This window comes from Aythya fuligula, chromosome 3 (assembly GCF_009819795.1).
Source record: "Aythya fuligula isolate bAytFul2 chromosome 3, bAytFul2.pri, whole genome shotgun sequence".
NCBI lineage: Eukaryota > Metazoa > Chordata > Aves > Anseriformes > Anatidae > Aythya > Aythya fuligula.
Window position 1 is genome coordinate 48,387,974 of NC_045561.1, and position 25,429 is coordinate 48,413,402.

General features: G+C 37.9%; 1 protein-coding gene across 2 annotated transcripts; it reads left to right on the forward strand.

Annotated features, from left to right (window-relative positions):
- The first annotated feature begins 35 nt into the window (after nt 1–35).
- On the forward strand, nt 36–23,730 carry WTAP (WT1 associated protein). 2 transcript variants are annotated; one of them, XM_032184389.1, is made up of 8 exons: nt 36–205; nt 3,648–3,685; nt 3,780–3,835; nt 8,541–8,599; nt 10,363–10,490; nt 15,647–15,825; nt 20,529–20,683; nt 22,506–23,730. In XM_032184389.1, exons 2-8 carry the CDS (start codon nt 3,656–3,658, stop codon nt 23,087–23,089), a joined length of 1,191 nt encoding a protein of 396 aa, XP_032040280.1. In that variant the 5' UTR covers nt 36–205; nt 3,648–3,655; the 3' UTR covers nt 23,090–23,730. The 2 variants fall into 2 exon arrangements, 1 of the variants encoding a protein (XP_032040280.1); XR_004253085.1 differs by lacking the exon at nt 22,506–23,730 and having other exon boundaries at nt 48–205; nt 15,647–16,382; nt 20,529–20,589.
- The last annotated feature ends 1,699 nt before the right edge of the window (nt 23,731–25,429 follow it).

The window sequence follows — 25,429 nt, forward strand, 5'->3', positions numbered from 1 at the left end:
GGCGGCGGCCACCACAACCACCACAGCCACCGGCACCACCACCACCACCGGCAGCAGCAGCAGCAACGGCGGCGGCCACCCCCGGCCTCCGGAGCCCCGCGGGAGCCGGCGGCGCGGCGCGGCGGCGTTTCGCCCTCGATGTGACGGGCGCGGCCCGTGCAGCTGCCGTGCCGGGAGAGCGGCGCCTCCGCACCGCGGGCCGCAGGTGAGTGCCCGGCCCCGCCGCTCCGCTCCGCTCCCCCCCGGGGGGGGCTCCGAGCCCTACGGCTCCGTCCCTCGCCCGGCCGGGGGGAGGAGCGGCAGGCCGTAGAGCCATTTTGTGCCAGGCCCCGCCGCCTCGCCGCGGCCTCCTCCCGCCGGGCCCGGCCGCGGCCTTCCCCGGGGAGAGGGGAGCGGGGGCGGCCCGCGAGGGACCGGGAGCGGGGCTGGGGGGCGGCGGGGCCCGGCCGAGGCCTGCGGCTGCGCCTGGCGCGGGGCCGGGGCGCAGAAGGCGAAGGCGGGGCCGGGCCCGCAGCGCGGCTGCTGGGGGTGCAGTCAGCACGGGCCGGGGGGTCGGGGCGGGGTGGGGCCGCCGTGTGCGTGTGTGTTTTTATTTTTTTGGGAGCAGTTGGTTCAGGTGTAAGTAGTAAACCAACACTTCACATACACCTAATATTTAAGTACTTAAATTTTTACCTCTTCCTATTTATATCCTGTATTTCCCACACACCCCACCGAAAGGCATACCCGCTACCAGAGCTTACAAAACTAGAACGCGCTTTCTTTATTTAGTCTCTGTATTTGAATTGCAATAAAAACCCAAGACTCGATGAAATTCTGCAAAAGATCTGTTAGTACCCATGACAACGTCAAGCATGGAATATAGTTTCATGTTGTTCGTTGCTAGGAGCAGATGTAGGAGTGGTGTGTAACAGCTTACATTTCTCAAAAATCAGGTGCTTAATGAGGGTAGTACGGTTAAGCTGTTCATTATATAAATCATGGAAAAGCAGGCTGTGTGGGAACAGTGTTTTCATCGGTTCCTGTTAGTGTAGAAAAGAGCACTTTGTCATGCTCTTGCAAAATCTGAACTGCGTAGCAGACGGATCATCTCTCTTTCAGGGGGCAGATGAATGATGAAAAGCATCTCGCTGCACAGCTCTTGAAAAGTTACAGCATTAAATTCAAAGAGCGAACACTTTAGTTGTCATGTTATTGTCTGTAGTTTCTAAATGTATCTGCTAAAGAACAGAAAGAACTAAGGCAAATCATTGATAACTGACTGATATAACCAACCTGATGCTCCTAATGCTGCCAGAGAACACTGAGCACAATGGTGGAAACAACCTAGAGCAGTAATAAATCCCGAAGGTTTTTGTAAGTCTCTGTATGTCCTCAAACTTGCATGGGAGTAGGGAGGTGAAATTCACGCATACGGAAAGAATACTATTCTTTATCCATACATGTGATCAGCCTAAATTTTCTAAAGTAACTTGTTGAATACATGTACTTATAGTAAGCTTTTTAGTGGTGGTATTTTTCTTTTCTAGTTCTATTGCTACAAGGGAAGAGAAGTGACAGTAAGACTAACTTCTGTAATACTGTGGCCTGTAACTTCTGTCTTCATCACTTCTGTTAAAGGATCTTATCTGAAAGCAAGAGAGGGCGTTTGTAAAGAGGTTTGTGTAGCCTGGTCTGATGCTGTTGTGGAGGATTGAGTGCTGCAATCGTGTGCTGGGTATGGAGATGCAAGGTAGCCCAGCCTTAGATGGAGCATCAGACTTAAATTTTTTTCAATCACAATTGTGGCAATGCTCAAGTGTTTATAGTTATATGCTGCGGCAGGGTTCATGAGCCAAGTGATTGGGCAAACTCACCTTTTTTGGTATTTGTGTGCTTCTGTTCCTTTTTGAAGGAACATGCAAATAATGGCATCAGCTATGCATGATTTAATTGATGCTAACTGTAGTTCTGGGAAACGTACAAAAATAATGTTTGTTGCTGTGAAGGACCTGATTCCAACTGAAGTCTTCAAGGCTACTTCCAAACACTTAAAAAATTTTAGAATCTTTATTCCTTAAGAAAAGTATAATGGGTGAGGTAGGCAACCTAAATGTAGGGGACCCCAGCATTCTCCTTGAGCTATTCCATCTTAGTGTGAATGAGTTCAGCACAAGGAGGTTTGTGTTAGTAGCCTCTTGCGCGTACAGGAGGTGAAACAGGGGCTGCATCCAGAAGTTAAAGCAAAATGACTGAGCAACTACTGTGGGAGGAGAGGACTTCTTACACTGGGGAAGCGATTCAGTGTCTGCTGAAGTACAGGAACAGGAAGCTGCCACTCATCAGCGAGATGCTTCTGCTGCATGCTTTTAGAAACTTCCCCACGTATTCTGATGTCAGCTTTTATTTTATGGAGGGCTTGGAATCTGTTTCAGCTGTGCACTGTATGTGGTGTGTTGTTTTTTTAACGATATTCTTACTTGGTGGAATACTGCGTATTTGACAGTGGTTAGCATAGGTTGAAGGGAGTATGCTTCATTTGGCATGTATCTGTCTTATGGGCAGTGGCAGGGCTCTTAGCTCTTGCACAAAGTATCTTAGGTACACTAAAAAAGGCAACCAATGAATTGATTTAACTTTTGCAAGTCTTTGAGAAGTTTTTTTTTTTTTTTTTACTAAAGTTTTTTTTTTTTTTTTTTGTGAAGCTAAGTGTTGGCTACCAAGGAGTTGGCCATGCCCTTTTTCTGGTACATATCTATTGCAGCAATTTTACAAGTCTGTCAAATCCTCAATATTTTCAGTTTTTTGTTGGCATATTGCAAAGGTGCATGCCTCTAGTAAGCTTGACTTCACTGTGAAATATGGGCTTGTAATGCTGTGTGTTTATGATCTTTTTGGGTTTAATATTTAATGTTATCAGTGATAAAAAGTATGTATCCATTAGAGGTAAGGAAGTATGTCCAGTAAGTCAAGGAAGCGTGAACAGTTAGCATAACACAATACAATCCTGTTACAGTGCATATACACAAGAGGAGTTGAATTTGATGATGTACCCAAGTCATTTATTTGACACACTACCCGTACTGAGAAGGTAAAGGGTTTTAAGTTAACTGCTTAATACTTCCTATTTATCAGAATCTTAAAAATGAGTATTTAAAAGAACTTGTTACTTTGGTATAGTCCAAATATTAGTGGTAGCGTTCTCAAATCATTAGCTTTATTCCAAAGAAGTATTAAAATAGCAGCATAAATTGCTTTTACCACTTCTGTGTTATGCTCTGCCTTGTAAAAGGCAATGGTAAATAGTTATGGGCACATAGGAAATGCCAGTCCCTTGATCTAAACAAATAAGGGCAAAGTTGGGTAGGTTGCCCTTAATTAAATAGGAAAAATTGATTACTGATAGGCTTTTTAGACACTAAAGAAAGTCTTCTTGGTTAACTTTTAGGGAAAAAAATAGTCTGACTTTATATCTAGATTACAGTGGTGTAGGTGTCATAGTACTGTATTGTATGCTGACTATGCATGGTGGGGAACCAGTATTTTACTAGTCTTATACCCCAAACAGATGAAATTAAGACTGGAAATGCAAATGTCTTACTTGCTGAGTATTTCACATCCAGTAGTAACTACACTAAATGAAACTCCTTTTCTTTCCCTCCCTTCAGAGTTCACAATGACGAATGAAGAACCTCTCCCGAAGAAGGTATGTTTAAAAATACTTCTGTGACACTCCTTTCCCCCCCACCCCCCATTTTTATGACAGCTTGATAAATTGTGCTTCTCCTTTTGCTCCACAGGTTCGCCTTAGTGAAGCAGATTTTAAGGTTTTGCCTAGAGATGAGCTTATCCTAAGGTATAGTGACAGAGTTCTTGTTTTGCAATGCTTTAGCAAACTCTTGAAGATGTCACCTCACTGCCATTGTTTTTAACGCTCTTGTTCTGGAGACCTGTTTAGCCGCCTTGTGATACATTTTCTGTAAGATTTTCATAGTCTGAAATGTTTTCATTTATAGTTTGGGGGGAAGCACTTTCTGTAGAAAGAAAATCCTGAGCAGTATTTTCTAATCCATGAGTAGGAGTTATTTTTTTCTTTATTTGTGACTTTAAAAGACAAGGTTGCTTACATTCCTTGCTAGATAGCAAGTTACTTTTAAACATCACAAAAATGTCAACTGCTTACTCCTACTGTGTTTTCGGTTTTCTTGGTGCATTTAGTTGTCTTTTCAGCATGTTCAGATGCTAACAATAAAATGTTAAAAATGAGATTTTCCCCTAGAGCTTGCTTAAAGAAGAGCCTGGTTATATTTTTTACTTTACAGAAAGTCAAGGGCCACCAGGGAAAATGGAATAGGTGATTCTGTGATAAAGACGGCTTTTTTTTTTTTTTTTTTTAAAAAAAAAAAAAAAAAAAGCAAGAGAGAGACCAAAGCTTCAGTTTTACAGGATTTATATACCTGAATTTCCTGATTGATTAAGAAGGAACTAAGAAAAGTAGGCATCTGCAGGTCATTTGTTTATCTGCTTAAAATAGTTTGTACATTTGAGTAAACTTTAGCTCTTGGCTCTTGGTACATTGTAAATTATTTGCATTTATTACAGTCTCTCCAGTTGGTTACATACTGTCATCTCATAAATGAGTTAGACTTAAACTGTAGAAACGTGAGGATACAAGAAGTGTAACACTTTGTTTGATCAGCTAGTCCCTCTTTTGGGGAAACTCTCCTAGCTACTACTGGAGTGACATTTTTTTCCAGTGGGATCAATATAGTCATTCTTCATATGTTTCTAACTGGCCTCAGGCTTCATCTGCTCAAATACCTGCTTTTTGGGTAGTAAAGAATAAGGTTTTCAAATAGTAGGAAAATGCTTCTTTGATGTTAGGTGATTTTGGTCTTAGGAACCTTTTATAGAAGTTTTCATATTCAAGATTGTCTTAGGGGAGTAGCAGACTTGAAAGCCTCCAAAGCTATGCTCAAAATTTCTATCAAAGCATAGCTTGTGTGGTTTGAATCCTGATTGTATGAAGAAAAAAAAAGTTTTCCAACTGTAACCAGTTTGCGTATTGCAATGGTTACTTTCTGCCCTAGAAGAGATGGATTTCTAGGGTTTAATAAAGGGAGAATGCGGCAGAATCTGCCCGAGGAGGTAAAGTCTGACAGCAGCTAAACTGAATTAATGAAGAGAAAGGAGGGAATTTGCTGGTGACAGCTGTGTTGCTATTGTCTTCCTCTTAGTGTAAACAAAGCAACTTCTGTTCTTAAAAAGGTCTCCTTACTGGTTTAAGGACAGTAGCTGTCTGTACTTACGTGCCACTTTGGCCATGTTTCATTTGTTAGTACTCAGCAGTGTTAAGAACACTTCTTTCTCTTTCATTTGAGTACATAACTAAATGATGTATACTATGTTTGCTTTTCTTTATGACTTCATGTGAAACTGGTAATTACTGTGCTAACTGCTAACTTCTTTTGTAGGTTGGAATAAGATATCACATTATAGTGTATATTTTAATCAGAAGCACCTCTACTACTTTCAGACATAGAAAGAAAAACCTGTGTTGACCACCAGTATATCATCTTAAAATAAGAGTTGGAATTTGTCTTTTGGTCAGTGTGTTGGCAGGACAAATCCTTCTAAGATACTGGTGTGTCATCTGTGGTTTTGGTATTATATGCATCATCATCCCTGTGCAATTTGCACTGGTTGAATACTTACATGTGCAAGGTGCTGTTTCTGTCAGTTCCTGTGCATTGAGTCAGAACTTCATTGTTCTTTTCCACAAAGCACATAGCAAAAGTGAACAAACTTCCATTGACAAAGTGAGCAGGACAAACAGGAAACCTTTCAGTCTAGCCTTCTGGGGATTTCGTTGTCTTATTTGTGGTGATGGGCTCATCTGCTCTCTTCTCCTTCTCTTTAATGCAGTAGGTAGCTAGAAGCTACACTGTCATTTTGTGGAGGAGGAGTCGCCAAGGACCTATAGCTAAAAAACTGTTTCAGTGTTCCCCTGATGGTTTATCCTAGTGGTTAGTATGTAAAATATTGAAGTACTTCTATTTACACAAGCGGTTCTGATGAAATACAGTGCTTTTACTGACTTCCAACCAGCATGGACATACAGCCAATGACTTCTGGAATGGCTGAGGTGCAATGCTGCCTTCAGGAATGTTCTCAAGAAACTGTCTTGTCAATATATTTTGTAAATATTTGGACTTAAAAAAAAATAATAAAAAAATCTTGGTGATTACCGAGATGAATATACATCAGATGTTTCTGTAGTCAAAGAATTACAACTACAAGTTGGGTTGAAAGGGAATCGGTCCCCCTTCACTAAGGGCCTATCTATATATCTGCTTATTTTTTGAAGCTTAAGTTACTTATAGGAATGATCTATCTGATTTATGTGGATGTTCTTAAAATTCATTTTTTGTTTTGATGCTTTTAGCTTCATAGATTGTTTTAATGGTTTTTAAAAAATGTAGCATGAAACAAGCCTGCTTCTGGTTTTTGTCTTTGTTGCTAGCTGTTTTGCCTGCAGTGAGTCAAAAACATTGCTAGAAGAGAAAATTATTCCTGAGATCTTTTGTAGTTGTACCAAAATCATTGAGACCATGCTTGTGTATGAAATTGAAGCTGCTGTGATAAGAAAAACTTCAATTTTTAAAATTTGTGGCTTGATTGTTGGAGGACTTCTCTGTGCCAGTATGGTGCTCAGAAGTTTGTTCTGTACAGTTTCTTAAATGTGAAAACTGTAGCAGTTCATTTCCAAGCACAAGGTTTTGTGCATTTTTACAAAACCAAGTAATCTTGTCTGAGGAGTCACCTTTCTAGAGGAGTAGGTAGGCACATGACTTGTAAATCCATGACATGGTCTAATGAGCTCTGTGTTTTCTCTTCCAGGAATTCAGCCCTTGCTTAAATACTAAGACTCACTGAGAGGTGACCTAGAATTATTAGAGTTAATACCTCTGACTTACTTGGTCACCACAGGCCACATGTTTTCTTTCTGATGGTGGTCTGTTCCATCTGCATAACTTGTGTTTCAGCGTTTCAGTTCACTCACTCTTTGTATAGCTTCTGTTACCAATCAAGAGGTCACAGTTCTGAGAGAACTATTATTTTCAGGCTGGGGGACATAACTCAGAAGTTAATCGTTCAGCTATATTTGAAGACCAGCTTTTTTACTCTCATGTAATTCTTTCAAGACAAATACAGGTTCTTTTCAGACTTGCTATTTAGTAGACTGTTTCAGTTGCACTTCTTGAGGGTTGACATAGTTAATGTTGAACTTCAAGTGGTCAAATTATGAAACCTTTGTTTCTAACTATATTTGTTTTCAGAGCAGAGAGATGCTGAATTTAAGGATTAAGTGGGAACACCGGTGCTCTCCTACAGAGCTTTGAAAGAGTTAATTCATGCTGATTTCTTCTTCAGCTGAAGAGAGAAAATTTTCATGTTGCCAGAAAGAAGAGACCATGTGCTTGCTTTTGTTTTTCACACTGATGTGATCTCACTTGCTGTTATAGACCAGATGTTTTGCAGGCCCTTTACTGGGCTGCTTGAGTTCACTGTAACATCAAAAATAATCTAGGTGTTATAGTTTTGTTTGAGGTGGTATTGTTTTAGGTTAGGGAGGTTAGTGCAGTTAAGATGGGTCTGGCACAGAATAGGTGTGGAGGGAAAGAGTAAGTTGAGAGGGAGGGAATAGAAACCATCCCTTTCTGTAGTATCTAATAACTAAGTTATTAGATCAATTTATTTCATCTTCTGGTATTGTACTGTAGTGAGGTATACACAGTTAGGAGTACTTCTTTTAGAACACCACCTCCAAAACAGGAAAACCCTAATGAACACCACCATCACCACCTCCCCCCCCCCCCCCCCCCCCCCCCCCCCCCAAAAAAAAAAAAAAAAAAAAAAAAAAAAACCCACCCACAACCCATCCTGTGAATTTTGTTGGCAAGGCATGTCATGGTTACCTTTACTCAGGACTTTATTTGCTACTGATTTGATGGTTTGTACTAAATGCAATGCTGTTTTTTAAGTGTGAGGTTTTTCTGGATGGATCATTTAATAACTCTTTTAAGGCATGCTATTTAAACGGATAGCTGGGCAGTAAATATTACCAGCGTGGTCTTGGTTTAAATGAGCTGGAGTAACTAACAGACTGCAAGTTACACTGTTGTGATATGCTTCTGTTTGCATTGCTGCTCGCCTGGTAACAGATGTGTTGTCCTTGTGTTATGGTTTCTGTTAGAATTTTGTTTTTATCTGCTTTGAGAACGAGAGGCATCTTAGGTACTTAGCTCAGATAACTAAGTCTTGGATTCTAATATTTGACATATTACAAGAATTTTTTAAGTTGTAAATTTTGGGTGGTAATGGACAGCTGTATTTTTATCCTTTTGAGTTGCGAAGTGGATTTTTTTCTGTAATACTTTTTACCAAGTTACGTATCTCTTAATGTTTTCTGATTGTGATACAAATATACTCTGTTTAGGAATGAAATGTCTTGATTTAATAAACTAATCGTCAGGAAAATCTTTTTCTTTCTGCAATAGGTGGAAACAGTATGAAGCATACGTGCAAGCTTTGGAGGGCAAGTACACAGATCTTAATTGTAAGTTTGTAAAGTTTCAAAATGGTATTAGTTACCTGAATGATTGTATAAAGCAGAGTGGTCAAGTAGTGTTTGTAATTTCTGACAGTTCTAGAAAGAGATACTCTATTGTCACATTATTATTAAAAATAACAGTAATATTTCCTTAGGAATAGACAGTCATGATATTTGTCAGAAAAATGCCTGTTTCTCCTGGTGTAAGCTTTGCAGTTTTCCGAGCCATCTGTTTTCTTTGCAGATCTTGCATGGCTTCTAAATTCTGTTACTGAATCTATGGGACCATCTGTACCTGGACTGCTAGGAAAAAAACAAAAACCCAGAGCACAACCCCACAAATACATGTATTTTCAGGATTTGTGCAATAGGGAGAAAAAGCTTTTGTCTACCAAAATACTTAGAATGTTTGTCCTTTCAGTATTTCCACAGGATTGTAAATCACGTGGGAGGGGAGATGGTGTTTGTAGAGTTAAAGGTGTAAAATTAATATCCAATTGATTTTTTTTTTTTATCTCATTTGGGAAGTTGAATTAGCTATTTGAATGTCAGTTTTAGGTAGTCTTAAAACTTTGGTCTACTTCAGTATTTCAAAAAGAGAGAATATGAGAAAACATCAGCATACTCTTATTTAAGAGTCTGAATACATTCTGGAAGTGACTGGATCACCAGTCCTAAGTCATGCAAAAGTAGCATCAGCAGCTAGAAGCTCTCCTGATTTCTATTCACCTTGTCAGTCAAAATACCCAGAGTCTTGGTGGCAGTGATAGCGCTGCTTTTGAAGGTTTTTTCTGCCAGTCCAGGCAGATGTTCCTTGTTACCTCTGTTACATCCTTCATCTATTGCCATCTCTCATCTGAGTTTTGGAGAGACTAAAGTACAGCAAATGTAAGCAGTTGATTTCATCTCAGGGTAAAAATGTCCTAATGTAGATAGATTTTTTTTAACATTCCCAGTTTCTTAATTTTAGAAACTCAAATGCATAACCAGCATTAGTAATCAGTATTATTGGATTATCTGCAACAAAAAATAGAAGTAATTGTCCTGAAGTGAGTTGTGATGTTCTTAGTTCATACTTGAAGTACATAATTCTTGAGTAGTTCTAAAAAACAAAACAAAACAAAAAAAACCAACAACCTCACAACTTAATTATTCCAACTTCCTATTATTTTATTTCTGATAGAGTGAATGTATTGTTTGTACCAGGCTGTTTGCACGTTCCCAGTAGAATAATTTGGCCTTCTCTCATATTTCATATATAAACTTCTGTAAATGTTCATGGATCAGAACTCTTATAGCTGTGACAAAACTGCCATTTCTGAAGTTTTCCAGTGTCATTCTTACTGTTTACTCTGAGTGCTGAGATCGCTTTGAGAATTGACTGCTAATAGCACTGTTTTATGCACTGTGAATGTGTTGTAGATAACAAGACATTTCCATCTTACCTCAATTTCAGACTGCAAGTAGTAGTGGTGAAGGACAGAGTGGTTGGTTAAATAAGCACTTTAAAAGTTAATTCTTGTATAAGCATAGAAACTTTTTCAGAAGTTTAGTTTTAAGTCTTAAGGAAGGATTAGAAAGACATATTCAAAATCAAGCTTTGTCAAGCTTTTCTAATACTTTATCTTTTAATCTGTGCTAATTACAGTCATACTTACTTAGCTCTTCTGTTTTTGAGTTTGGTTTTTATGTTTTTGTAGCTGTCTTTAGGCTTAAACTGTTCATGGGAGGATGCTATCAAATGTACTTTGTTTTATTAATTCTATTAGCTAATGATGTGACGGGATTGAGAGAATCTGAAGAGAAGTTGAAACAGCAACAGCAAGAATCTGCCCGAAGAGAAAATATTCTGGTCATGAGGCTGGCAACTAAAGAACAGGAGATGCAAGAGTGTACTGTAAGTATTTAGAGAGGATAAGGGTTAGCTTAGACTGTTACAGGAATATCTGCTCTTAAGAGTAACCATGTGCTACATTTTTCATACATCTACAGCATTCCAGTTCCTGTGCTTTAAAAATGGTAGGACACTTAATCTTTCACTCAATCAGTGAAGATAATTTCTTAAAGTTTTTTTTTTAATATCGGTTATTTTGGTTGATTTTTCAGCAGCAGCTGTGCTTGGAAAGGTATTGCAATGCTTGCTCTATAGCATTTAGGAGCTGTGCTTCTTTACCAGAAATCTTACTTCGAACTATCACTGAGTGCAGGAACATACTGAAACCTTAGGATAAGATGTGGTATACTGAATTTTATTTAAGAGTTTTTATACTGGTCTGTATGCTGTATTTGGATAGCTAGCTTCTGCATCCTTTTGGTTAGGTAGGGAAAAAAGCTACTGATATGATAGGAAAAGAGTTGCTGACTTTCTTGGAGGGAATCCTTTTGAACTTTGTCAGCCTGCTTTGTAGGGTTTCTGATGTTCTTTGCCCTGAATGTCTTTGTTGTTTCTCTCTCCTTTATTTCTGTGGGTTTTCTGAGGCTTTCTGTTTAGTTTTGATTCCTTGAAACAGCCTGTTGCCAATCTGGGGCTTCTGTTTTTGGATCATCTTTTTAACATCGTTTCCACCTGCTTCTTTAACTGGCAGTTTCTGAGAGAAGATTGTAGTAAGTTTCTTACTGATGGTTTGTGAAACATGTTCTTGAGAGCTTCTCTTATGAAGATTATAGGCTCTGTGCAACAGCAGTAATAAGTTTTGTTGCTTTTTGTTATTTTCCTCTTCTAGCCTTTCTTTCTTTTTTGCTGTAGGTGTCCAGAGCTGTCAGGTATAGCAGTGTAAGGCTTAAATCTGTACGCGTTATTTTCACTGCTCCTAAGACTACTGTAAGATGACATTAGTCCATAGTAAGTACTGGTATGAAAACAAAACTTGCTCTGCAGTGGTTTAAAAATAAAAATCACAACCACTGAGGTTGGAAGGGACTTGAAGGTATTGTCTAGACCAAGCTACCTGCTCAGAGCAGGGTCAGCTGGAGTAGGTTACAGAGGGCTGCCCAGCCATGTTTGCAGTGTCTCCTAGAATGGAGACTACAGTCTCTCTGGACAACCTGTGCCATTGTTCAACCACCCTCACAGTATAAAGCGTTTTCTTATGTTTAAATGGAATTTCTTGTATTTCAATTTGTGCCCATTGCCTTCTGTCCTTTCAGTGGGCACCACTGAGAAGAGCCTGGCTCCGCCTTCTTTACCCCCCCCATCAGGTATTTATGCACATTGGTAAGATCCCCCTCAGCCTTTCCTTCTCCAGGTTGAGCGGTCCCAGCTCTGTCAGCCTCTGCTGCTTTGCCAGATGCTCTAAGCCCTTAATTGCTTTCATGACCCTTCTTCATTGGCCTCACCCTAATATGCCCATGTCTCTCTTGTACTGGGGAGCCCAGAACTGGACCCAGTGCTCCAGGTGTGTCTCACCAGTGCTGAGTAGAGAGGAAGGATCACCTCCCTCCACTTGCTATCAGCACTCTTAATGCAGCCCAGGGGTGAACATCACCCAGTTCAAAGACATTTTGGAGGAATTCTTGGCTTGTATTGTTAGATACTATTGTTCCAATGAAAGAACAGCAGAAAAATAAATCCTGTTGTGTAAACTGCAAAGCTAAACTAAAAGTTGTTAAATGATTTCATAAATGAACAAAAACTAGTCACCATATGATAAATCTGGTATGTCAAATAACATGTCCATAAGATAATTTTAGCATAGTTAATCATGTTTTAAGATCAGTGTTTACGTGTTAGATATACCAGTGACACTGAGTTATTTACATTAGCCTTGTTTTCTATCACATCTTAATTAAAAAGGCAGCTTCTATGGTGTCAAGTTGCTTAAAAATGCATATAATAAAAATACATATACTTTAAAATACATTTTGCATTATTCTTAATGCATTAGTGGGACACGAATGTGACAAGCTTGTAAGTATAAAACGAGCCTTGTGAATTTTAAATGGATGAAAATGCAAAAATGCAATACCACATTCAAATAACAGTAGTTGACAGGTGTGGGTGCTTTTGCTGATTACCAGTGTGTAAAACAATTCACTAGTTAAAATATACTAGTCCTGTTTTAAATAGGGTGTAATGGATTGTCTTGGTTGCTGTTCTAATTTGTGCCCTTCTTTTTAAAAGACAAAACACAGCAAAATCCACTTAACTCATAAAAGTTACCAGTCTTCTTGTTCTTAAAGACCTGAAGGTATGTATGTCAGGGCAGTTCTGATTCTGTTCCATTCTTTTGTAGGAACAAGCAAGTATGTACTCAACTACCATCATCCTCTATTGGGCTCTGCTCAATCTAGCTGCAGAGTACCTGGGTTTCTTTTGAGCTAGGAGCTTACAGAGTCTGGTGTTGCAAACTTCCTTTGCATAGCTCGTGGCTAGCTCAAGGGCTCATTTGCAGTTTGAGTTGAATAACTCAAGTGCCCCATTGTCAGCAACAGCCTTATTCTACCTTCCCCATAGCAAGAACAACTCCCCATCTGATCCTCTCCCCCAAACCCCACCCAAGAGAGGCTGCTGTCCTTAAGGATGCACAGGCAAGGTGTTGACTGCTGTCTCTACACGGAGCTTTACTTCTAGCAGGGGTGGTGGTTGCTAATTCAAGGACAGGCTCTGAAGCTACTGCTTAACTACTGTAGTGGACAGGTATTTGGAAATACTTGATCCTCAGAGTTTTTCCATGGAACTGGGACCAATAATGAACGGAAGCTTCCCGTGGATGCATTTGGACTGTGGTACTGAGATAGTAATTACTCTCCATAACTTCTTGTGGTTTAGGTTACAACTCTTGTTGTTTTTCTACATTATTGAGTTCCTTCCTTTCTACTCCTACTCCTTTCTAATCCTTTCTTATAAGAAGGATTTAAATCTGTGCTTACTTAGATTGCTTGCACTTCTTAAGCATCTGTTTTCTGTTTGAGTTCTTGATATCAGACGGTCTGTTCTGTGTCAATATCTTTGGACAACCTTGGCTGAAAGGCGTCAGCTGTTCTCAAGACCGTGAGAAGCAGAGGTGTTGAAGGCACTTGCCTGTCTTAACAACAAAAAATCCACCCAAACAAAAACCTGCACAGCGTGCTGTCCTATCTAGAATACTTCATTACTTTCTTGCCTTGGGTTTAGAGCAAGCAAAGATAATACAAAGGTTACAGGCTTTTGAAAAGTATAAGGAAGTGTCTGCTTTTATGTTTGGAAACATGAACAGCCGATAGGTGTTTCGAGTGTTAGAGCAAGAGTGTCTTGGAGTCTGGCAGTGGCCATGACTATTCCTGTATATGTAGCTCTAGCCTGAGGTTGAGCTGCTGGGCCTGTCTGTATGAGCGCAGATACCTGTTAAACAAGGGGTTTCACTCTCTGCTAGTGCTAGCCCTCACAAAGAACAGCAGGCTGTTGAAATACTTCTGTTAGTGCAAACATCAGAAACTTCAGTGGGTATAACAGTAAATTAAATAAATAACTTCTTACTCAATGAGTATCACTGTACATTTGTTGAGATTAAAGTCCTGTAGGGATAAAATGCTATCCAAGAAATGGATAATCTTACTTTGGGCTTCTGTTTTTTAAGTAATACTTGTGTGGGTGGGTTCTTGAGTGCTGTATTTCTTGAAAGCATTTTTTACATAGTGCTTTGCTCCCTTTCTGTTTCTTTCTGGACACAGACTACTATGTTTAAAGTTACATTGAAAAAATGCGATGATTGTTCCAAATATATTTCGGTAATACTAAATGAATGTGAAGTAAATTTGAAATATATTAGACGTTTCAATAACTTTGAAGATCACATATTTGAAATAAAATTCAAGAATTGTTGCTATTTGTTAAATACATTAACGAGTTCTTCCTAAATCACTAAGTGGCTGAGATTGCTACTGCACATTTTTTAAATAAATAAAGATGCTTGTACTTATATTTTCTTTTCACTATTGCTGAGTGAAAGATTCGATAAACAGTAGCTGTGTATACAGTGAAATGGTTAAACTGACTGCTTTTGACTGTGCTGCTTGTTTGAAGTAAAGCAAAGTGCTGGGGGAGACTTTCCCTTAGTTTTGCTGGTGATGGCTTGTACTATTCATTGAATTTGTTGCTGTCAGTCTGGTCACAAGATTTGTTGGCAGCAGAAGGCAAAGCCTTTGACCTTGAATTAATGTTTCTTTTTTCATCTTGTGTAACTTTGTTTACATCTTGGTGACAAATGTGTAATAAAAGGAACATAATAAATTGAATTTCAGAATGAACACTGTCAGTGCAGGCTGTTGTGATTTTTACTTATTAGCTGGGTTCGAAACATGGACTAGTAGTCTGTGCACTGTTGTGTAGTAGTCAGTTTTAAGATTGCCTGTTGTGATGAGACAAAAATTTGAGGTGCTTTCAAAAAAATTAATCCTGTTCAAGTATATTGAAAATTTTACTAATGAATGCTGATTTTAAAAGACAATCTCGTAGTTACTCCTGAAACTTCTATGACTATTTGCAAGATTTTGCTTATTGCAAGTGAATCAAATCAACTAAAATGTGGTTAATTGATATTTTTAAGGAAAAAAAAAAGATGCAAACTTGCATTATAAGCAATTCCTTTTTTTTCTGTAAATGAGGTAAAAACTTTTTTTATAGATGCTTAAAAATGCTATCAACAGTAACTTTAATGAAAATTAATACTGAAACATAAAAGTTATATGGGAATTAGTCATCTGTTTTAAGCAGGCAACTCTTTGTATATTTTTCCCTCAAAAGACTGCAGGCAGTTTTGAAAGGGAGGGCGAATTACAATGTTCCAGTCATTTTTTGGGTGAAGGTAAACTTACATGTACAAAACAAATCAGAACGTTTAAAAAAAAATAATAAATTGCCTTGAAAGTAGCCTTGGCAGGGAGGTTGGACGACATGCATATTGATAGAACCCAGATGGGCAAAAGTGATTTTTATCCTCCCCTTTTCAAGTTAGGACATGTTCTTACAACGTTCTTCATGTCACCTTCAGAATAACTACTTGTAATTGTATCTGAATGACTATAAAATTGTATTGAATGATGTACAAATAAATATTTTTTTCTTATTTTGTGCAGAATCAGATTCAGTACCTCAAGCAAGTCCAGCAGCCTAGTGTTGCCCAACTGCGATCAACAATGGTGGACCCAGCCATCAACTTGTTTTTCCTAAAAATGAAAGGTGAACTGGAACAGACTAAAGACAAACTGGAACAAGCCCAAAATGAACTGAGTGCCTGGAAATTTACGCCTGATAGGTAAACAAAACAAATACTCCCCAGTCAAGACTTCCCTGACAGTCCCACTACGAGAATGCTATGGTGGGACAGCCAAGTACTCGTTTCCACACCAAGACTCAGACGTTTTGAGGCAAAAGCCACATTCTTATACTGTCCAGCTTGTAATGCTTAATGTAAAACTTACCAGATGAACCTTGTGTTTCAGCTTTTTTCTCCCCCTTTGCTTCAGAGGCCTGACGGCGTCGGACTATTCTGAAGAAATGGCCATCTCCGAAAAAAAATCTTTTCTAGAACATGTAGACATTTGCAAAATTGTTCTATTTGAAGAAAATAGAGGGAAAAACAGAAGTCTTAAGTCTGTGGCACACTGTGTCTACAGACAGTTTGGAGGAGAGAGAACCTAGAGATTATAAATCATGAATTGAACATGTAAAATTCCCGTAAAATGTAGAAATGGAATATGCTTCGCTCTTAACCTTGAGCCTAGTGACTTATAGACACTGTAAGTCAGTTTTGCCAATAAGACTGTGGACTTCCTGCTTGTTCACTGAACTGCTGGGTCAAAACTCAATGAGGTGAATTTTGCATTAAAGAGTTTACTTGCTAAACAGTTCTGAATAGCCATGAGCGCTATTTGATATCACGTCAGTGGTAGTGTATACATTTGACTGTTAAGCATCTGGGCTCCGTAGCACTTGACGGAGCCTTAAGTCAATGTTGCTAAACAATAAACTGTTCTCTGGATGGTTGGTAATGCTGTGGACGCCTCAAAATTAGGACTGTACAAGAATGTACGCTCTATCTAATTGCAGGTTTAAAGTTGTTGGAAGCAGTATATATTTGATCACAACTAGCATGTGTAAGAAAAACTAGTTGTGATAAGTATTTCACTGCATGTTTTCATGCAGAAATGAGAATTTTTTGATCTTCTATATTAAGAACTGATCTCAAGTGCTCAATACAGAAGGCACACAATGGCAACTGTTTTCAGTGTTGGTGGGGTGTTTTTATTCCTTTGTACACCTGTTTTTTTTGTATTGCACTTCTATATAAAATGTGCCTTGAAATAGTTGTAACATATAGTTCAAGGAACACTACTGGTTATACTGTTGTATTGTGAAACTCCTGGGATGAACGAGAATTGAACAGATTGTTATTTCTGCATTGTCTCGTTCTCTGAAGAAAAAAAGACACTATTTTAACAAGCCACAAAAACTTAAATGCATGCATTTTCCTTGGTGGAATCAGTGAAGGAACCTTTGCTACTCTATTGATGCCTCTGTTCTTGTCCCAAGTTACTTGTAAGAGTAGCAATTGGGGACAGCTGGGAGTGCATGTCTGAGGTGTGTAAAGTGAAATGCAGATTTGGTATAGCATTTGTGTATTTTTTTTTTTATCTTAGCGAATTGAGTTCTAGTAAACTAAGGTTTTGGTTTTTCTAATCAGTTGGGCAATATTTTATGATTCCGTCTAATTCTAGAAAATTCAGTTTTAAATGAAAAAGATCCAGCTGTCACAGAAGGTGATGTATTCTGTTTGAACGATTTCTACTAAAATGGCACTACATATTTTTAACTTAGAAGTATCTCAACTGTTTGTGCTTTAGATGATTAACATGGGATTGAAGAGTAGTGTACTTATGCAGATTTATTTTTTTGCATGAGTAATGATTTAACACCAAAAGAAAAGCCTTCAGAAAAACTTTCTTTTAAAAAGTGATACATCTGGAATGATTTTGCTATAGCAGTATCTAAGGTTTTAATGATCTAGCATCAAAACAGAGGTAAGACTTGCATTAATGAATTGTTAATTGTGTTGCCAAGCCATTTGTAAAGCTCACTATAATGTGCGGATAGAGGCATGCCGTGCAGATTGCTTGTTTTACTTGGAGTTCAAAAATTATTTAAATATCTCTAGATAGAGGCTGGTTGGTTTCCTCAAGTTCTCAGGCTTTAATTGTGTGTTTACAACTGAGACGCAACTTACTACCAATTTCCTTCAAGCAAAAGTATTCAAAGGACTTTGTCACTTCTGTAGCTACAATATACTTCCATATGCATCATATAATTTGAAGTCACACTGGTGTGAATGTGGAGAACTCATACATGCAGTAGCTGGAGTAGAGAAAATTAAGTTTTATTTCCTGGTAAAGAATTGAGGCTATTTTCATTACTGGTTCTGATTTTTATTTTTTCTGGAAAGGTAAAGATATGATGATTCATGTGAAGTGTTCATAGTATTTTCATTCTTTGCCCTCCTTAGCCCCACACTTTGTTTTAATTGTCCATCCTTGTATGCAACTAGTCTTGTTTCATGTCACCTGACCTAGTTCTTGAAAGAGCTGATGCTCCTATTCAAATCCCTCACTGATGTTCTTGAGGTAACATGTTGACTGCACCCTTAACCACTGTTAGTTCTGGACCTTACCCATAGGTAAGGGTGTGCAATATAATCGCCAAATGCGTGGAGGAAGAAATAAAAGGGTATATAATCAAAGGAATGGCTGTACTAAGCCATTTTAACCACTTTTATACATACAATGTATGTTTGGATTAAGAATTAGTAGAAATGCCATTTGCAAAAAGCCTAGTTGTCTTCTGAAACCTAACCATTTAATTCTTACAGGTTTTGCTGCATGTATGTTCAAATGGGTTTGTGAAAACTATGCAAAATTTAGTTTTAAAGTTAATAGGAATTACTTTAATAGCTACTGGATTTGATATTCTTGCATGTGTTGTGTTTTATGTAAATTGCAAGGGGAATTTATTTGGTGCAATACTAGTTTAGAACATCTGGAAAAGAGATGGAAAGAAACAGCATTATAGGTAACTATGCAAATTTATATACAGGTAATAAATATTTTACATTTTGGCAGGAGCTAACGTGAAAGAATTAATGGGATTTTAAAATTGTCCCATTTCCAAGTACCTGGTACTTCATAATTCTGCAGTTTACATTGTTTTGTGAAGGAGAGCAATGTTACGTGTCTTCAGCACTTTGAACTTACTTAACTTGTAGTGATGAATATAGTTACAGGAGTCTGCAAATGCCTGGAAATCATTGCATGTCTGCCTAAAAGCTTTTGGATTATGTCACATTGGTCAGTCTCCAAAGCGGTCCTGTTTTACACAGAATGAACATCTGTCAGAAAACTTGCATCTTAAGTGTGTTACTTGGATTGTATTAGGTCAACACAATTTAAACTTCAAGGACCTGGCATTGGACATCACATCAAGAAAGAAAACAGGTTGCTGCCTTTAGCAGAGTTACAGGCTTCCAGGACTTTACACAGCCAAATTCCTTCTGGAGCAGCCCATCTGAAAGATTTGGGAGAGCCAATTGGAAAATGCTTACTGAGGCAGTCTTGGCAGAGCTTAAAAATTGTTTAAGGCTTGAATGCTTAAAAGGTAGTCAATAAGGGAAATTACGATTTTAAATTTTTTACATTGCTTGGGTGTATTGGTTGCAGGAGAGAACCATGGCTGTGAATCACAATAGCAGAAATTTCCTACTCTACGTTCTTAATCCTCAATTTCTGTCTATTTTTTGTCACTTAAAAATCTTAAAAATTAAATGACTACCTTGGTCTTAAAAAAAAAAAAAAAAAAAAAAAAGTCCTGCCATTGAATTCACAACAAACCTGTTTAAGTTCTTGGTTTTTTTTTTTTTTTTGACAGAGCCTACGCTTCTGTAGAAAGACAGCTTCATTATGTTGCTCGGCCTTATAAAAGAACTGTTTGTGGTTGCTATTCTGACTTTGGCAGACAGTCATGAAGGACTTGAATTCTTAACCATATTATAGAGTCAGCCATATTGCCTATATATTAATTTGCATATTACTTCCTATAATGCTTCAAAATGCAAATTTATTCATGAAGATTAAAGATGTGATGTTACCTATTTAGCAGAAGAAATCTTGCCAGTTCAAAACACTTTTTTCAGCCCATTTGTTTCAGGAACTGGATATTCTAAAACATTACCCATGATCTGAATCTGTCATCCTGAGTAGAGTATCATGTATTCCTTAATTTCCTGCCAATTTACTTTGTCTCCATGATGCAAGATGTGCTTAGCGAAAGCTGGCTATAGGAATCTTGAAAGGAACTCTGTGCGCTTCTGTCAAATACATAAATGGAGTTGAAAACTATGCATCTCATTCTTTAAACAAGAGCACCTGGACAACATTCAAATGAATGTCTTAGCCTCACAAAGAAGAAACGGATGTCACTATAAAAAATGAACGTAAGGTTTATATTTCCCCCCAAACAACCTTCTTCTATTAGTAAGTTCTGCTAGCATGATAAAGGAAGAAGGTTTGTGTTCATAATTAGATTTACAAGTTTTTATGCAGTACTTAATCTTTTCAATTACAAGGCACATCTTTAATCAAATATTTAACTCCATTAAGAAATAGCACATGCAAGATTTTGCAACTGATAATCCAGATGTTGGTATCAAAAAAAAGAACATATGCTTATTCGTATTTGCAGTAATAAAACTTGCCTTCCACTTTATGGGACAGCGACAGAAGATCAACTGACATTGGAACAGCATGTGGTAACTATAGGGAGACTTTCTGCTATGACAATTATGTTGAGGCATAATGTTCCTTGAATTGTGACATGCAGAAATTGCATCTCCTTCTTGTCTGTAATTGTGATTGAGGAAGATTACTGAAGGTTTTGTATTCATTTTGTGATAGATGGCTCTTTCCTTTGCAGCCAAACAGGCAAAAAGTTAATGGCGAAGTGTCGAATGCTTATCCAGGAGAATCAAGAGCTTGGAAGGCAGCTGTCCCAAGGACGTATTGCACAGCTTGAGGCAGAGTTGGCTTTACAGAAGAAATATAGTGAGGAACTTAAAAGCAGTCAGGATGGTAAGGGATTTTTTTAAGAAAATGGAAGTTGCCTTGCACTTCTGCTAGCTTAATGTTCTAATGATATGGGTACTGTAAAATTTTTGCCAGAATTAAAGGGCAGTATCAAGTAAAATACGAGCATTGTAAGTCTTCACTGGTAGCCTTAATTTAAAAAAAAAAAAAAAAAAAAAGACAATATAAACTTAACTTTGGGGTGCCGGTGGGATTTGCAGCTCCAGTAATTCAAGGTTTGAATATGGAGCTGCTGGGTTTTGTTCTTTAGGTCTCCCTGTTTAATAGGGAATGTTAAGGTAAGCATGCAATGAAAACAATGCTTCTTTTTAACTCTGACACATTTTGGAATTATGTGAAGAAGGAAAAAAACACTTTAACAAACACTTTAACAATATGTGAGAATAATAGAAATGCATTTTTTGATGAGTTAACCGGATGAACTAAAATGTCCCATCGTGTTCACTGTCCAAATTCTACAGCATTATGAACTTAAATTGAAATTATCCATAAACTCTGACCTCTTGCGTAACTTAAATGGAGGGGAAAATGCAAATTAAAACTTCAGTTGAGAGTTCAGCATAGAATCAGTGTTCTTTGAGGTGTTCTTTTGGTTGAAGGTTACACAACACGTTATCTGATTATTACACTAAATCTTGAGGCAAGCTATTTAGATGTTACAATGTTAACCTGGAGATGTTTGTTTCACGACTGATGCCTCAAATAGCATTGACTTGATTTGGCATTTGTCTGAGTAACATTCTGTATGTTTAAGGATAAATATTTTTCTGTAGATCATATTTTTGTGAGAAAATAACAGGATGAAGTGATAGATAATAAGGAAAATTCTTAAGGTAAATGATTCTGTAATTATGTTGGAGTAGTTAACCTTTTGCCTTTCAACTACTCTTTAGATAATAGTTATTTTAATGCACTAAGATGATCAAATTCATAACTGGAACAAATACAGGCATTCTTTAAGGATTTTTGCTCTTGAGTGTAGCTTAGTAAGATAAGCTTCAGAATTGAAATATGTTCTTAGCCTCTAGTGCTTCTTCTCTATATGAATGAAGGCTATGGCAATCTTACAGTACAAGTTTTCCTAGCTATTTTTTTGCCCATAGCAGTGAGAGCACTTCAGGTTTCTGATTTTTTACGTTAATCAATTTGCATGTTATTTGCTCTATTGTGTCAGTGATGCAGTTGAATGCAAGACTCGGTGTTCCTTTTTCAGGACAAATTTGTTCTGCTCCAACATGCACTCCCAATTGTGAAAGATTTTTCTTTGTACGTAACAATTCCACAGGGTGTTTCAGTGTTTTTGTTGATAGAAGTGTCAACAGAAGTCTACCCTATTTGTGTCCCATTAAATAGGATTAGAAGTGGTAAGAGTTGAAATTTCCTTGAAATGTGACTACAATCTTCTGTTGTATAGGCTTTTGTAATCATTCAGATCTATTAGATAGTGATTTAGTTTGTGGTCACTTTTACAGTATTTCTGCTAAGATTTTACACTTCAGGTAAGTAGGTATGTTAGAATTCAACTGCAAAGCATTAATTGTTGGAATTGAGCTGCTTTCCAGACACCCTCTTTCTTGTCCAGAAATTTTCTTCTCATACATTCTAAGTTGTAGTATGAAAAGTATGCAGGTGCCAGTTCCGCATTTCCTCCTTCAGAGGCAGAGTATCAAAAATGGTGCATATCTGACGGCTGAAAAAGTTGAAAAAATTCAGCATAACGTGTTGTTACTGCGTTGTGATTGTCTTGATGATTCAAGCTGCATAACGGTTATTAAGTATTTGCAACAAATGTGTTTTCTTTATATAGAGTTGAATGACTTCATCATCCAGCTTGATGAGGAGGTAGAGGGTATGCAGAGTACCATTCTAGTTCTTCAGCAGCAGTTGAAGGAGACTCGCCAGCAGTTGGCGCAGTACCAGCAGCAGCAGTCCCAGGCCTCCAACCCAGGTACCAGCAGGACTCCATCTTCTGAGCCTACAGACCAGGGAGAGGCTGTGGGTAAAGACTGCAGCCGCCTGGCTAACGGACCAAGCAATGGTAGCTCCTCCCATCAGCGGACGTCTGGGCCTGGATTTTATAGGGAGGGTAGCAGCACAGAAGATGACTTCCCGGCTTCTCCAGGGAATGGTAATAAGCTGTCCAACCACTCTGAAGATAGAACTGGTAGAGGAGGTGGTAGCTACATAAACCAACTCAGTACTGGGTATGAAAGTGTAGACTCTCCCACTGGCAGTGAAAACTCTCTCACTCACCACTCAAATGACACAGACTCCAATCATGATCCTCAAGAGGAGAAAACAGTGAGCATGAAAGGTAACAGAACTGTGGGTTCTCGTCATGTCCAGAATGGTTTGGACTCCAGTGTAAATGTGCAGGGTTCAGTTTTGTAACATTTTTCTGCAACATTTTTATACAGTGTCATTTAAATTGGGAGAGGATACTGTCCAGAAGCCGTTTAAATTAGTGCATACTTGTCACAATTTTTGCCTTTTTGTGGGTTTCTTTTTGCTTCAATACCTCTGCCACTTTGGAAATTTTAACAGTTAATTACGTTGAATGTTGCTAAAAAGACGTTTGTGTAGCTCAAGTTATTTTTATATGAGTTAATGTGAAGTTGAAATGGAAATTATTTCCATAAAGTATAACATAAATGATGTCTGTACAAATCTGTGTATATCTAGAACCTGTGCTGTGTAAGGGCATTCTTACTCATACTGTTATACTCGCACCACCTTCGAGATTTGTCATAATAGCTGTGGGTTTATGACTGCCAAGTTTGCCCAGTACAGTAGTTTTATCACTAAAAGATGGACTTACTGAAGGAGTCCCGTAGTAGTTTCAGTGTTAATTACAGTTTTTCCCACCATACATCTGTGCATTTTCTCCTTAGGTGACCGAATGTTTATGGATTGTGTGCATAGTTACTCAGTTTTTAAGAACTGTTGTATCCTGTTTATGCATATTGCTCTGTGACTCCAATATTATCTTACCTGTACTGACCAAACCTAAATAAAAACTTTTAATAATGTAATTTCCTCATGGTTCTGCATTGGCTTACCTGACTTATTTGTATGGAGTGTGTTTACAGTACTTGCTTCTCATTGACTCTGTTCCTGTGCCAACCCCACTTGATACAGTTTATACCAAGTACCCGTGGTTATAGGTTTGTGTGCTATCGTGTTTCAGGCCAGCCTTTTAGTGCTTATTCTACAGGTTTTCTTATTTACAGATTTAAAAAAAAAAAAGTTAATAAAAGCGAATCTTTGGAGTTGGAACCTGGCTCTTAAAAAAAAAAAAAAAAGACTAGGAGGTATCCTACAGGTAAATACACAAATTATGACACTTTAAGAAGGTAGTAATTCAGCATTTTTTTAAAAAGACAACTCCTTTTTTTAAATAGCTTATGTGAGGGAAAGTTCAGTGAGCTGACTTTAAGTTCAGAAATTTAAATATATACTTTTATTGTTCAGTAGCAGTGAATTATGAATTGCTTGGAACCTGACCTTCAGGTGATTTTTTTGTCTGCTAGTTTTGTGATGGTAACAATAAGAGGCAAGGGAAAAGTCCTGGCTTTTTTAGCATTGTTAAAGGGAAAATAGAAGTATTCAGCAGCATACTTTTAGGCAGACTTAACTCAGTTTCAACATTTTCCTACCTGAGAATCTTGCCATTACCAAACAACTAATGCAATTCTTTCACATATAATCACTAGAATAATAGTAAATAGCTTATAGCTTTGTAATTCACTGTGGAACAGCAAAACTTGACTGAAAGTAGTTTATCTTCAAAGTTATAGGAGACGCTTGGAAATGCTATCGCTGTAGTTTAAACTAAATAAATTCCTAGGTTGTAGAAGGGTTCCCATGCTATATGAGAACTAGCATCAGCAATACTGTGGTCCAAGATAAATGATTATAATTAAAATACTGTTAGTCGCTGTCACATGTGTTGGAAACAAATTAGTCTAGGTACTGCTGCTACTTTAAATTCATAGGGCTCAGTTAAAGATGCTGAAATAACTTAGTCTCACTGGAAGCATAAAGTCCATTTGCAATATGTGGTGGTTTTGGGGAACATTACATTAGCTCTTATTGCCTGAAAAATAGTACTTACTGGGCAGTTGGGCATGTAGAAGAGAAGTGACAACATCTACCCAAAAAAAAAAAAAAAACCTACTAACATCTGGTGCCCAAAGTAATTTCTGGTTTACAAAAAGAATCCTACATTTTTAGTTGCTGGTGATTCATATTTAGTTTTAGTGCTTTATCACTTGAGTATCTGTAGTGCGTGTGTATATATTCCAGTTATTTGTGGTGGAGTATAATTCTTTTAAAACTTTTTTTAAGTTTAAAATGATGGTAATGGACAATAGCAATGACTATCTGATAATACGAATGGTAAAAAGCCTTATGATGAAATCGGTGGTTCAAATCTGAAGTGTGAAAGCAACTCATTTTAAGAAGATGGCATCTAGTGTAACGGATTAGAAAGATGCAAAATGTTTGGAGTTGCACTAACTGCTATTAGTTGTGCTGTTAAGGTCTTTATTAAAAGTATGTCTTTCAGGCAAAGACAACTTGCCACTTAATGCTGTCTAAAGAGCATGTCTTAAAACCTCATGAAGATTTGAATTTTCTCAAGGGTGAGTGATTTTTAAATAGTTAAAAATGAAGTTTAGCTAAATAGCTTAAAAATACAAAACGGGTACAGACTAAAAGTTTACTTAACTT

Coding starts and splice junctions, on each gene's coding strand:
- WTAP (XM_032184389.1), top strand. CDS start 3,656: ATGACGAATGAAGAACCTCTCCCGAAGAAG. Junction 3,686..3,779: donor AAGAACCTCTCCCGAAGAAG/GTATGTTTAAAA, acceptor TTTGCTCCACAG/GTTCGCCTTAGTGAAGCAGA. Junction 20,684..22,505: donor ACTTAAAAGCAGTCAGGATG/GTAAGGGATTTT, acceptor TTCTTTATATAG/AGTTGAATGACTTCATCATC.